Here is a 13,532-nt window from a genome sequence, read left to right on the forward strand (position 1 = left end):
TAAATGAGGATATCATCTAAATAAACGAACACAAAATTACCAATGAAATCGCGCAGGACGTCATTAACGAGCGCCTGAAAAACAGCGGGGGCATTGGTTAACCCAAAGGGCATAACTAAATATTCGAAGTGGCCCAGAGGAGTGCGAAAGGCGGTCTTCCACTCGTCGCCCTCTTTAATACGGACGAGGTGGTACGCGTTTCGAAGATCAAGTTTAGAAAAACAGGAAGCAGACTGTAACTGTTCCTGAAGAGAATCAATAAGAGGAAGAGGATATTTATTTTTAATGGTTATGTTATTCAAACTGCGATAATCTATACATGGCCGGAGTGATTTATCCTTTTTGGAAACAAAGAAAAAACCCGCTCCCACAGGGGAGGTCGAGGGTCTAATGATGCCTGAGGCAAGAGATTCATTAATATAGTCAGACATAGACTCTCTCTCAGGACCAGAAAGGTTGTATAGTCTACTTGACGGCAAGGGGGCGCCAGGTAATAAGTCAATCGCGCAGTCATAGGGACGGTGAGGAGGAAGTGACAAGGCGCGTTGTTTACTAAAGACGGCCGCCAGGTCGCGGTATTCTGCAGGAACCGAGGTAAGATCGATCTCCTCTAGAGGAGGCGTGTCTCGAGGGAACTCTTTACCAGTGGAGCGCAGACAATTGCTGAGGCACTTGTCGCTCCATTTATCAATACAGCCACGCTCCCAGTTAATAACTGGGTTATGGTTACGAAGCCAGGGGAAACCTAGAATTACTTGAGGTGTACGAGAATTGAAAATAAAGAAATCAGTCATCTCGTGGTGATTTCCAGAGATTATGACTAGTAGCTCGGTGGTCTTTAAATTAATACGGGTCAAAGTGTCTCCGGTTAAGCCGGCGACAGAAATTGACGGAATCTCGCGAGTAGGTAGAGAATACTCTTTAACTAAATCGGAGCTAATCAAATTTTGTTCAGCACCTGAATCGATTAGAGCAGAGAAAGAAAAACGACAGTTTTGTGTCTGAATGACCATGGGAAGTAATAATTTAAATGGGGAGGTTAACGCAGACGTTCCCACCAGTAACTCCCGCTTTACTGGTGGAAGTTCTCGTTTCCCCGAAACGGACAGTGGGGCAGAAAATGACCGGGATTACCACAATAAATGCAGAGACAGGCAGATACACGCCGCTGTCTCTCTGCAGGAGTCAGCCGTGTGCGCCCCACCTGCATAGGCTCGGGGGAGCGATCCCGTGAGGGAAAAGAAGATGATTGTCTGTGACCAGGAAGCAAGGAAGACTGGGAGTTGTAGTTCACAGGGGACTGTTTTGAAGAAACGGACTCGTAGCGAGGGGTCGTAAACCCGGAAGTGGAAGGATTATGGGAAACGGAGTGCTGCGGTGCAGGCTTGGGCTCACCTGGAGGAGTCGAAAACCCGGAAGTCGAGGGTCGATGGGAATTGTAGTTTGCCTCTCTACGTCTCTCCCGGAAACGGTCGTCGATTGAGATGGCAAGGTCTATCAGTTTGTCGAAGGTCTCGGGTTCATCTCGCGTGGCCAGCTGGTCTTTGAGAAAATCAGACAGAGCGTTAAGGAAAATACCTTGGAGGGCGGGCTCGTCCCATCCTGTTTGGGCAGCAAGGATCCGAAACTCCAGAGCGAACTCCGAGGCATTACGACGGCCCTGTCGTAAGTTCAACAATCGCTTGGCGGCATTTGAAGCCTGCAGGGGACGGTCAAAAATCCTGCGAAACTCTCGAAGAAAAAGGGCATAGGAAGCAGGGGGGTTATCATGACTCAAGAGGAACGAGTGAGCCCACCGGAGAGCGTTACCTTTGAACTGGCTTACGAAGAAGGTGATTTTGGCCGTGTCCGACGAGAACTGGGAGGGAGCCCCCTCGAAGGCGAGTCGGCACTGGAGCAAGAAGCCGCCACATTGGTCAGGGTCTCCGGTAAAAAACTCAGAAGGTTTAATGAAAATTTGTTGGACAGGAGGAGTGGGACCAAGAGCCACGGGGGCTGGCGGAACGACTGGAGCTGAGGAGGCAGAAGCTTGCAGCTGATGTTTAATAGAATAAATCATACCTCCGAGCTCCTGAAGGTTGGACTGGACCGTGGTCTGGTGAGTCAGCACCTGATGAATTACTTTGTCCATCCTGTCGATCCGCTCCTCCGTGGGAACGGGGGAGGTCTGCTCGCTCTTGGTCTCATTCTGGGTCTGTTGTGGCTGGAGCATTTCTGTTAGGAGTGCGCGGGGAACCCAGATGATATGAGACCCAGAACGAGGCAGACACAGGGGAAATACAAAAGAACAGTGTTTATTATGTACAGTGAGTTAATAACGTCCACAGGCTGCTTCTCTGAGGCTCCTGGAAAGAGGGACGACAGGTTAATAGTTGTCCAACGGGGGAAGGCCAGAGTGGTTTGTTTAATGAGCGTTTGTCCTTACAGTCCAAACCCGAAGAGGAGAGCTGGTCCTTCAGTCCAAGGAGAGCGAGCAGCAGAGGGAAATCCAACAAGGTGTCCAAAGGGGAACGAGGAAGGCTGGCAACTGGAGGCAAAGAGGCACGAGGAATACCTGACAGGCCAAGGGATCCAGATCAGGTCACGAGGGAATCCAAAAAGCACGAGGAACCAGGAAACTGGAAAAAAGAGCAAAAGGTGAACAAATTCTTTTCACCAAGACATTTGCCTCACAACAGTACTATACCATAAGAGGTGATATGCTCCAGCGTTGAGTCACACCGGACTGCAGCCTTAAGTAGATGGAGAGGCTCATCAGGCTGATGGCCGCCAGGTGTTGGTAATCAGCGGCCATCAGCAAGGCAGGCTGCAGGCAGTGGGACCCTTACAATGTTATTTGAATCTGTTTTATTTCCCAGGTCAATATTAAAGTCTCCACACAAAAAAAAATGCTTTTATTAAAACTCTTGTCCAATAGTTGTACGATTTTATCGGTGAATATCTCTATATTTGATCCTGGAGATCGATATACACAACTTATTAATATGTTTTTATCATTCTTGTTTATTATTTAGTCTTGTTTATTATTACGTACGCTCTCACACTGGTTCATTTTCATCTATAAATCCCTCCTTGGTCTGCTACCTTCTTATATCTCCTCCCACATGTCACTCCATCAGTGCAGTTACAACATGCACCCTCAGGCCCTCATTACCTGCAGTGTTCCCTCAGTGTGTACTGAACTTGGCAAAAATGCCTTTTCCTACTCAGCTCCTGCAACCTGGAACACCTTGCAACAGGAACTTAAGTTGTCCTCCTTGATTTCTTTAAGGGGTTTCAAACATTTGATAATGTCAATAGAAAAATCTAAACAAACATGTTCTTGTTTTTAGTATTTCACACTGTTTTATGGCACACTGATTAATTGCTTTGTACACTACTCTTTTTAACTGCATTTTTACTGTAGTTTATTGTTGTCATTGTCTATGGTTTTGTTGTCTTTACTTTATATGTTTTGTCTGGAACAGGTCCCTCTTGCAAATGACTCTTCATGGCTCAAATAAAAATAAAGGTTGAATGAATGAAAAAAGGGTGCTCCCCACAGTCTTCTGTGCAGTCTTAACGACCCTCTGCAGAGCCATCCTCTCAGCAGCAGTGCAGCTGCCATGCCACACGGTGATGCACATTAATTCATAGTTTATCATGTTAGAATATTTATATACAATTAATTAAAAACATTTATGAATTCATATGGTTTGACTAAGCAATTTTAAAAAGCATTTAAAACTAAACTATTAATCTGCCTTTTTCCCCCACCAAGGTTTTCAAAGTGCTACTTCTACTGCTGCAGATACCATCTTTGAAAAATAATTAATAAAGATGATGAAGTGAGTTGAGCCTATGTCTACTTTCTTCCTGGATCTTTCAAGTCAAATCATAACTTTTTAAGAAAAAACTTGTCTACTATTGGACAGTGCTTAAAACACCTCTTATCTTTCAACACTTCTCCGTTTTTATTGGTGTATTGGCCTCTGCTAGCTCTTGCTAGCGTTAGCTTAGTATGGCTGCTGCTTCTCTCCCAGCTTCCTCTGTTTTCTCTTGCTCCGTGTGTCAGATGTTTAGCTACTCCTCTGCCTCCTTTACTGGTAATGATACATGTAACAAATGTAGTCTTATGGTAGCTTTGGAGAAGAGGCTGTCTGACCAGGAAGCTCGGCTCGACGCTGTAGAAAAACCAGTAGCTAGCCATGTCCCCTTAGACAGCGTAGAACCACAGAGGCTAGCTCCCGTTAGCGGTCCTCCAGCAGACCCCGAGCAGCCGGGACCCCAGGCCGGCTGGGTGATGGTCCAGAGCAAGTGTAGTGCTAAGGCTAAGCCCCCAGTTCACCACCGACCCATTCACATTTCAAATCGATTTTCCTCGCTCAGTGACACACCCGCTGAGAAACAGACCCTGGTTATTGGCAGCTCCATAGTCCGAAACATGGCTTTAGGGACTCCAGCGGTCATAGTCAAATGCATTCTGGGGGCCAGAGTGGGCGACATAGAATCTTGTCTGAAACTGCTGAATAAGACTAAAGCTAAATACAGTAAGATTGTTATTCAAGTCGGCGGTAATGACACCCGGTTATGCCAATCGGAGGTCACTAAAATTAATGTTGCTTCGGTGTGTGACTTTGCTAAAACCATGTCGGACTCCGTAGTTTTCTCCGGCCCCCTCCCCAACCTGACCAGCGATGACATGTTTAGTCGTATGTCGTGGTTTAACCGCTGGGTGTCCAGGTGGTGTTCTGACAACGACGTGGGCTACATAGATAACTGGAGTTCTTTCTGTGGAAAACCTGGTCTGATGTGGAGAGATGGCATCCATCCCACTTTGGACTGAGCCGCTCTTCTTTCTAGAAATATGGCTGATTTTGTTTATCCCCCAAATTATTGACAACCCAGGGTCCAGTCTAGGAAGCAGAGGTGTAGTCCTCCACACCTCTCTGCTGCTTCTCCTCTGTTACCCACCCACACCCACATTGAAACAGTGTCAACTCGCCCACGGCTCAAATTAAATAAACAAAAAATCAGCTCTAAAAATATAAAACATAAAAATCTGATTAAAATAAACAGTTACTTTACCAGAGCCAAATCATAAAATCATTAAATGTGGATTATTGAACATCAGATCTCTTTCCTCTAAGTCCCTGTTGTTAATGATCTGATAACTGATCATCATATTGATTTATTCTGTCCGACAGAAACTTGGCTACAACAGGAGGATTTTGTTGGTATAAATGAATCCACTCCTGTTAATTATTTAAATGTTCATGTTCCTAGAACAACTGGCCGAGGTGGAGGAGTAGCTTCTATTTTTCAGTCAGGATTATTGATTAATGCCAAACCAGTTATTAGTTATGATTCTTTTGAATCACTGTCCCTCAGTCTTTCTCATCCAAAATGGAAATCAGAAAAGTCACTTTTACTAGTTGTTATATATCGTCCACCAGGCGCTTACTCCCAGTTTTTGTCTGAATTCTCAGAATTATTAACTGACTTACTATTAAATACTAATAAAATCATCATAATGGGTGATTTCAATATTCATGTGGATGTTGAGAGTGATAGCTTAAGCATAGCCTTTAATAATTTAATAGACATTTGGTTTTACCCAAAACGTCCGCACATCTACTCATTCTTATCATCACACTCTTGATTTAGTTCTGACCTATGGCATAGAGATTAAGGACTTGGTAATAGTTCCTCAAAATCCTGTTCTGTCCGACCATTTTTAATAACTTTGAGTTTACATTAAATGACTACACAGTCACTGAGAGTAAATTTCATCTCAGCAGGTGCTTATCAGAAAATGCTGTAACCAAATTTAAACTATCTCTTCCATCAATGTTTTCCTCTGTCTTGCAGAGTAATGCATCAGAGAACAGAGACTTAGATCATCTAGTTGATCATCTTACAACTTCAATGCAAACTTCACTTGATAAAATTGTTCCACTGACAAAGAAAGTAATCAATCAGAGGAAACTGGCTCCTTGGATACGTGTTGCTGCTGCAGATCCAAACTCTGTGAAACAACGTCGACACATAGCTTTGGATTTGTTGACGTCTTTTAACAAGAAAGCCATAACGTCCCCCAACAGAAGACTGCAACTAGAAGCTAGAATGCTAATGATTTGCATGCTGCAAGATAATAGTGCCGTGCTGAAACACGCTTAGGAACTTTAGTTCTGCGGCGCATAATCTCTCGTTAATAAAATTTAATTAATGAAAAAATAATCAAAACTGTATGCACGTGGACCGAAACGATCATACCATACCGAAACGGTTCAATAAACACACGTGTATCATTACACCCCAATCTCTGTCCATAAGGCTGACACATTATCCAGTTTTAAAACTAGGCTTAAGACTTTACTTTTTGCTAAATCCTACAGTTAGGGTCGGTTTGGGTTTCCTGAGCTGTCCCTTAGTTATGCTGCTATAGGCTTAGACTGCTGGAGGACAAACTGACCACACTCTTTCACTCTGTTACTGTCTTTACTTACTCTGCTCAACCTGTTTTGTATTTGTAATTATTTTTTCTATCCTTAACGTGTTTTTTTTTTTTTTTTGTCTTTCAGGTACACCTGGATCTATACCTGGACCTACTATTCTGTATTTATTTGTCTCTCTTTTCTGTCCTCTCAAACCAGCCGGTCAAAGCAGATGGCCACTTGTCCTGAGCCTGATTCTGCTGGAGATTTCTTCCTTTTAAAGGGGAGTTTTTCCTTTTGATACTGTGGCTTTGTGCTTGCTCAGGATGGGAGACTACAATAAAGCCAAGATTCAACTTGTCTGCCGGCTTCCTTAGAAACTGTCGTATTTCGAGGTTTTAAAGGCAGAACCCATGGGTACAGGCAGGACTCAGAGACTCGGTGGTTAAATAAAGAAATACTTTTAATAACACAAAATAAATGAGCTGACGTGGCAGCTGTACTCACGTAAAAACAAGTAAACACATAGGAACATGAAGGGACTCAGAAGGGATTACAAGACGATGCCCAGACAAGGAATAACACCAAGATGCAGACTTGTATACAAACACTGACGAGGACTAAACACAAAACACCTGTCAGGCTCACAGGTGTGGGAAAGGGGAAAATCACATGAGAGGAAACAGGACAGAGACACACCACTAGGAGGTACAATCACCACATTACCCCCTCCTTAAAGGACGTCTCCAGATGTCCCAAAAACCCTGTCTCCAAAAACTTGGTTGGGAGGAGGGAGAAAAGAAGATGGAGGACACAAGGGTGCACAAGAGGGAGACCAGGCACACAACACATAAGACACGCAAAAAGTTCAGGCGGGCAGCCGGGAGGTCGTCCACTATGTCGAAGCTGGTCAAGTGGGTGGCCGTCCACCATGACGAAGCCGGTCAGGCGGGCAGCCTGGAGGCCGTCCACCACGATGAAGCCGGTCAGGCAGGCGGCCTGGAGGCCATCCACCACATCCAAGCTGGTCAGGCGGAAGGCCGTTCACCACGTCAAAGCAGGATCGTAGATGCTGTAGAGCACCCAAGTGGCGTTGACCCCTCAAGGCGAGACACGGACCCTGGACGAGACGTAGACCCTTGATGAGGTGAAGAGACCATGGGTGAACCAGCTGGCGTAGGACCCTCGATCGAAGCAGCCACTGGTGTGGGACCCTCGGGAGGTGTGGAACACTCAAGAACTGTAGCAGACTTGAGACCCTCTGCGGCAGGCTCTGGATCTTCTGCGGCAGGCTCAGATCCGGTCATGGAACCCTCAAACGTGGAACCATCTGCAGACTGGGGACCTTCAGGCTGAGGTGTGGAAACCTCAGAGGCTGCAGCAGGCTTGAGACCCTCTGGAGGCTTGAAACCCTCTGGAGACTTTGGACCCAGGAGAGGCTTTGGACCCAAGAGAGGCTTTGGACCCAGGAGAGGCTTTGGACCCAGGAGAGGCTTGGGACCCAGGAGAGGCTTGGGGCCCACTGGAGACTTGGGGCCCAGGAGAGGTTTGGGGCGACATGAGGTGTCAGGATCAACCATTATTGAGATCCCAATAGATGGGGTGTCAGAACCAGTCCCCACAGAGGCAAAGGAAGATGGGGCATTGGGACTAGCCCCCACCGAAGCATAGGAAGGAGGTGGGGCGTCGGGTCCTACCCCCACTGAAGCACTGGAAAATGGGGCGTTGGGTCCTCCCCCAATGAAGCACTTGAGGATGGGGCATCGGGACCAGCCCCAACCGAAACAAAGGAAAGAGGTGGGGCATCGGGTCCTACCCCAACTGAAGCACTAGAGGATGGGGTATATGGACCAGCCCCCACCGAAACAAAGGAAGGAGGTGGGGCATGGGGTCCTACCCCAACTGATGCACTGGAGAATGTGTGAGAGGCAAACTCCTGGACCCTCTCTGAGGCACAAGGAGCAGGTGGTTCATGTGGGTTCTGCGGTGGCACAAAAGAGCTAGAGAGAGATGGGTGTTTAAACTGTTCTTTGAAAGTCCTTATGTTAATGAGTAATTGATAGAACTCTGGGATCTGTGTTATTGCAGGTTGAGACAGTAATAATTCTTCAGCTAGGGAATAAATAGTGCTCTGACAGTTCAGGTTGAGTTTAGCAGATGAAAGTATATTCTGGTGTGTTATTTAAAGCAATAGATTCAAGAGATGACTTATCTGAGAAGGAGGATTGGTCCTGAAGGGATTCAACAGAAGACTCAGTAAGGCACTGAATGGGCTTTCTTTCTGGTTGGCCCCCCTTTGTCTGCTCCATTGACGAGCAGGTGGTCGACTGCTCCTCCCCCTTTGAAATTCTCCCCGGTGCTTTAAGCTGCACAGCGGGAGAGCAGGTTGAAGGCTGGAGCTGGGGATCTGTGGTTCCAACCCATCTTTGCCACTTATTCCTCCTGCAGTGGCGGCATGAGCTGAGGACAGGAGCGCACCAGAGTTCATCCTCCAGCTCAGCGTCATCCTCCGAAGACCACAGCAGGTGCGGCGAGCAGGGTGGAGGATGAAGCTGGTTTAAAAGCCAGGCGGTTCCCCTGGAGCTGAGACCTCATTTCCTCTTCCTCCACTAGAAGAGGTGACGGCAGGATCTCCACCTCAAGGCTGTGGTGACCTCGTCTATGGACTGGTTCAGTACAGAACCCGCCCCACTGGATGACAGGCTCCTCCATCCACGTCTGCTCCCACCGAGTCATCTGAGCTGCTTCTTGGGCTCGGTACTTGGCCCAAGTCATCCACCTGCTGGGTTCTCATTGTGGTCTGGGCATACTGTCGTATTTGGAGGTTTGAAAGGCAGAACCCATGGGTGCAGGCAGGACTCGGAGACTCAGTGGTTAAATAAAGAAATACGAGAGGAAAGAGGACAGAGACGCACCACAAGGAGGCACAGTCACCACAGATAGAGAACTTTACTAATTGGCTTGTATGTATGTGAATGTTCCTGTAAAGTGCCCTGAGACAACTTTGTTGTGATTTGGCACTATAAAAATAAACTGACTTGAACTGAAATTGAATCTCATCATCTTCCACAGTTGCCATTATGCTTGCGCAAGATGGGAGACAGTGATGAAGTGAAGATTCAACACAATCTGCTGCTTCCTTAGATACATTTTACTTTTACAATTTTTCTTTTACAGCTGTATAATGTATGTGAATGTTTCTGTTCAGTGGCCTGAAATGACTTCAGTTGTGACTTGGCATTATATAAATGAACTGAATTGAACTGAATCTTCTCACTCTACTTTTTATGTTTAACATGAAATTATTGCTTCTATTAACCTTTTTTTTCTCATAGAAACTACACCTGGATCTTTCAAACTGCACGTGGACCAATCCTTGTGTGTTTGTCTTGGTCTCGTTCCTGTTCTTCCTAACCACTCAGCCACAGCCGCCCCAATAGTACTAAACAGAAACCTAGAGTTATTCTATTATTATTCTCATCTATTAAAGATGAGTAATATAAAGTTCTAGCTTTACAGAGAGCTGTTTTATATGTTAGCAGACTACTACTCAGCCACAGCCGCCCAACTGAATCAGATTGAATTAGTACATGCCAATGTGAGCCAAACATCTGAAATTTAATGGTGCAAGAACAACTGGACTTCAAAAAAGAGTCCTCGAGGCTCAATGGAATTTACCTGTCTAAATAAAGATTGAATGAAAAAAAAATAGATGTAAAACGTATGTAAAATTATGTTTGACAGTCCAAAAAAATTCAAGTCTTGGCCTCTGGACATTCAAAAAAAAAAAAAAAAAAAAAAAGTAGAAACGTTTTGTCTCTCATCCGAGAGACTTCCTCAGTCTGAGGTGCTGTATTCAGCTTAGTCTTATAAATAGCACCTTCTCAGAGTGGATCAACCAATTTGCTGCTGACAACCAAAACCAGCTGATCACATGCTCAAGAAGGACCATCAGCCTAACAATGGATCATTAGCACACTGATGGCTGTTTGCTATTCACGGAGGCTGAGTGATACTAGCAATCACAGCATTGTAAGAGGGGGACAGTTGAACCCGGAGGCCTCCACCCCTGTTTAATGATGGACGGTTTCTTTTCACAAAGATGGCCTCCTTTACTCCTCTCTCAAACCATCATTCCTCTCTGTCCAGGATGTGAACATCTTCATCCTTGAAAGAGAGACCGCTGGCCTGGAGATGAGTGTAGACCTCAGAGTCCTGGCCTGATGATGTTGATCTTTTGTGCTGGTCCATCCTTTTGGCCAGTGGCTGTTTAGTTTCCCCGATGTAAGACTGATCACCCTCCTGACACTGAACAGCATACACAATATTACTCTGTTTGTTCATTCATTCATTCAACCTTTATTTAAACAGATAAGTCACATTGAGCCTCAAAAACTCATTTACAATTGAGACCTGTTTGGACAGACAATAGAAGTGGTAAACTGGACACATGTAGGAATTGGAGGCGAAGCAATTCCTATCAGACTTTTTTTTTTCCTGCCTGAGAAGAAAAAAACTCTGATATTAAAAAACACCTCATACAAACAAGCACATAGTGATGTAGACATTCTGCAGATGGGGACAACGAGAGCGGTGAGCATGATCATAGATGCTCTCGAGGGCACTGTAAGAGTTCTGATAAAGATGTAATAATCAACCAGTGTCCCCCAGTGAGATCCATAAACATTCTCAAGGTATGTCGAGGAATGGCCAAGAATAACATCTATTAGAATCCAAGAGTCCTGAAATGATGACACAAGTTTATTCAGCTGGCTTCATCTGGTTATCAGTTGGAAATTCCTCAGGGAGGGGGTGGTGAGCATCAGATCACGTTTTCCAGGCAAATTCAGATAAGATGACCTTCAAGGCCAGCCAAGGGAGCCAAATTCAGATAAACACACAGTTGTTTTGGGGACAGGCAGAACTTAATGACATCTAACTTGAGTCTGTGTTGGTCAACTTGGTTCTGAAATGTCCAAATTACATGGCCACACCGATGGAACGTGACTGAGTAAAATCCCTGAGATCTGATCCATTCTGCCCAAAGCATTTTGTGCCGGAGGACTGGATCTTTGGGATAAACCACTTTTTGCCGTAATGTATTTTGGGGTTTAAAAGCCACTGGGAACTCTCCTCTCTACTGATGTTGGAAGGTGGTTGTTTGGCAGTGCTGAGGCAGGCTGAAACTTCGATTCTGAGTTGTTCACACAAGACAGGCTCTAGAGCAATGTGGATATCCTAACTGGGTCTTCCTGAAAGCAGAGAAGAAACCCAAACAGGACTCCAGTCAGCCAACAGGTGAAAAGGAGGAACCCAGACCCAGACCAGTGGTTATTCCATATGTTGAGGGAGTATCAGAGAAACTGAGACGTTTATTTTCTAAACACAACGTCCCAAACTGGTTGATCCACTCTGAGAAGGTGCTATTTATAAGACTGAGCTGAATACAGCTCCTCAGACTGAGGAAGTCTTTTAGATGAAAGACAAAACTTTTCTACTTTTTTTGTTTTTGTTTTGCTTTTTGAATGTCCAGCGAACCAAACTTGAATTTTTTGGATTTTTCTACCTGGATTATTGAGCATGCATCAGGATATGTTTAACAGTTTTTACATTGGCTCCATTCTCATCTTGGATGTTGTCAAGGTATTCATAGTTTGATATGTGTTGAGCTGATAGTTTTAAAATAAAATGTCTTTGTGATGAAAAGTACCATTTGTTAAAGGCGGCACGTTATTTATTCAACCTGCTTTCTGAGCAGTAAGTTCAACAGAAGCATTAAGATCACCAGTTGATGGCTGCAACTGGTCATCAGGGCTTTACTGTCCCTGCTCTCCCACTGTTCACCCTGCTCATCCTCCCACTCTGCCCTTCTCTTTTTTTGTTCATCTTCCTCCTTCTTTCTTCGTGGATCATCATCCTCCTTCACTTTGTTTAGGCTGTCGCAGCTGTCTCCTTCATGACCTTCGTAGCAGTGGCAGCGAAATCTTTCAGTCAGCAGCTGTAGATCAAGCTGCGAGGGCCACCCGTTCACAGTGAAGCCCCCATCTCCCGAGGGATGGATCTGGTAACTGTCAGCACTCAGGTGGAGGTAATGGTGGGCGTGGGGATCACGTCGAACACAGCGACCATTGCCCTGACACAGAAAGTCACTGCAGACTTCAGCAGCCTGGGTCACGTTGGTGATGTATTCACCAAAGCGGTGGTTTAGGAAGGATTTCACCAAAGTGCAGTTGTGCTGTGAAAACAATACAACAGACACAAATCAGTGTGATGCTTGTTGGGAATAAAATAACCTTTGATGATAAATGGAGGAAATCAACATAATATGGATTGGTGAATATAAGGTTTAATTATGAATTTGGAAAATAGATCATATAAAGATGGCTAGAATTTCTGTTAGATGTGGCCTTAAGCCGATAAACAATATCTTTTCAAGAACTGCTAACTTTCAAATCAAACCATGACACTGTCTGCTGTCAGTAGGAGAATAGTTACTTATTTCTAATGAGGCCTTTAACGACAAACAAAACATCAAAAAGGTTCTTGCTCAGGTAACTGAAATTAAATTATAGTTCACATCATTTGAGTGTTGGTGGGGATCAAAAAATAATAATGAGTAAAAGAGTAGCTTAATAGGTCAGAGTGACCCTGGCTCTTAATCAGAGTCAGAGTCAGAGTTTCTTTATTGTCATTCGCACCTCATGTGGTACATGTGGTGGAGCGAAATTATGTTCACAGGGTCCCAGTTACATCCAACAATAAAATGTATAAGAAAAACAGTAATAACATCTAAGATATGAACTAAGAAAAACATCAACTAAATATACACTAAGCACTCATAACATAAAACATTGAACATCAGCACAAACATGAACATGAGTCTGTGAGCAGATGTGCACGCATGAACACATCAACATTGAAACAGATCAGCAGCAACATGAAACAGATCAGCAGCAACATGATATGGTTTTTCACAGTGATTATTCTAGTTAGAGATTCATGAGTCTAACAGCCTCAGGGTAGAAGCTGTTCCTCAGTCTAGTGGTTCTACACTTAATGCTCCTTAACCTCCTTCCTGAGGGGAGTGGGGCAAAAAGTGTGTGTGCTGGGTGAGTG

At 44.8% G+C, this 13,532-nt stretch overlaps 1 protein-coding gene across 1 annotated transcript in view; it reads right to left on the bottom strand.

Annotated features, from left to right (window-relative positions):
* Nucleotides 1-12,135: 12,135 nt before the first annotated feature.
* The window catches only part of LOC119415862 (hyaluronidase-4), a 16,330-nt gene continuing 14,933 nt past the window's right edge, over nucleotides 12,136-13,532 (bottom strand). Inside the window, exon 3 of the mRNA XM_037683037.1 lies at nucleotides 12,136-12,651. Coding sequence (XP_037538965.1) covers nucleotides 12,151-12,651 — 501 coding nt within the window. The 3' untranslated portion in view covers nucleotides 12,136-12,150. The remainder of the gene's footprint in view (nucleotides 12,652-13,532) is intronic.

This window comes from Nematolebias whitei, chromosome 10, assembly GCF_014905685.2.
Source record: "Nematolebias whitei isolate Nwh7 chromosome 10, NemWhi1, whole genome shotgun sequence".
Lineage (NCBI taxonomy): Eukaryota > Metazoa > Chordata > Actinopteri > Cyprinodontiformes > Rivulidae > Nematolebias > Nematolebias whitei.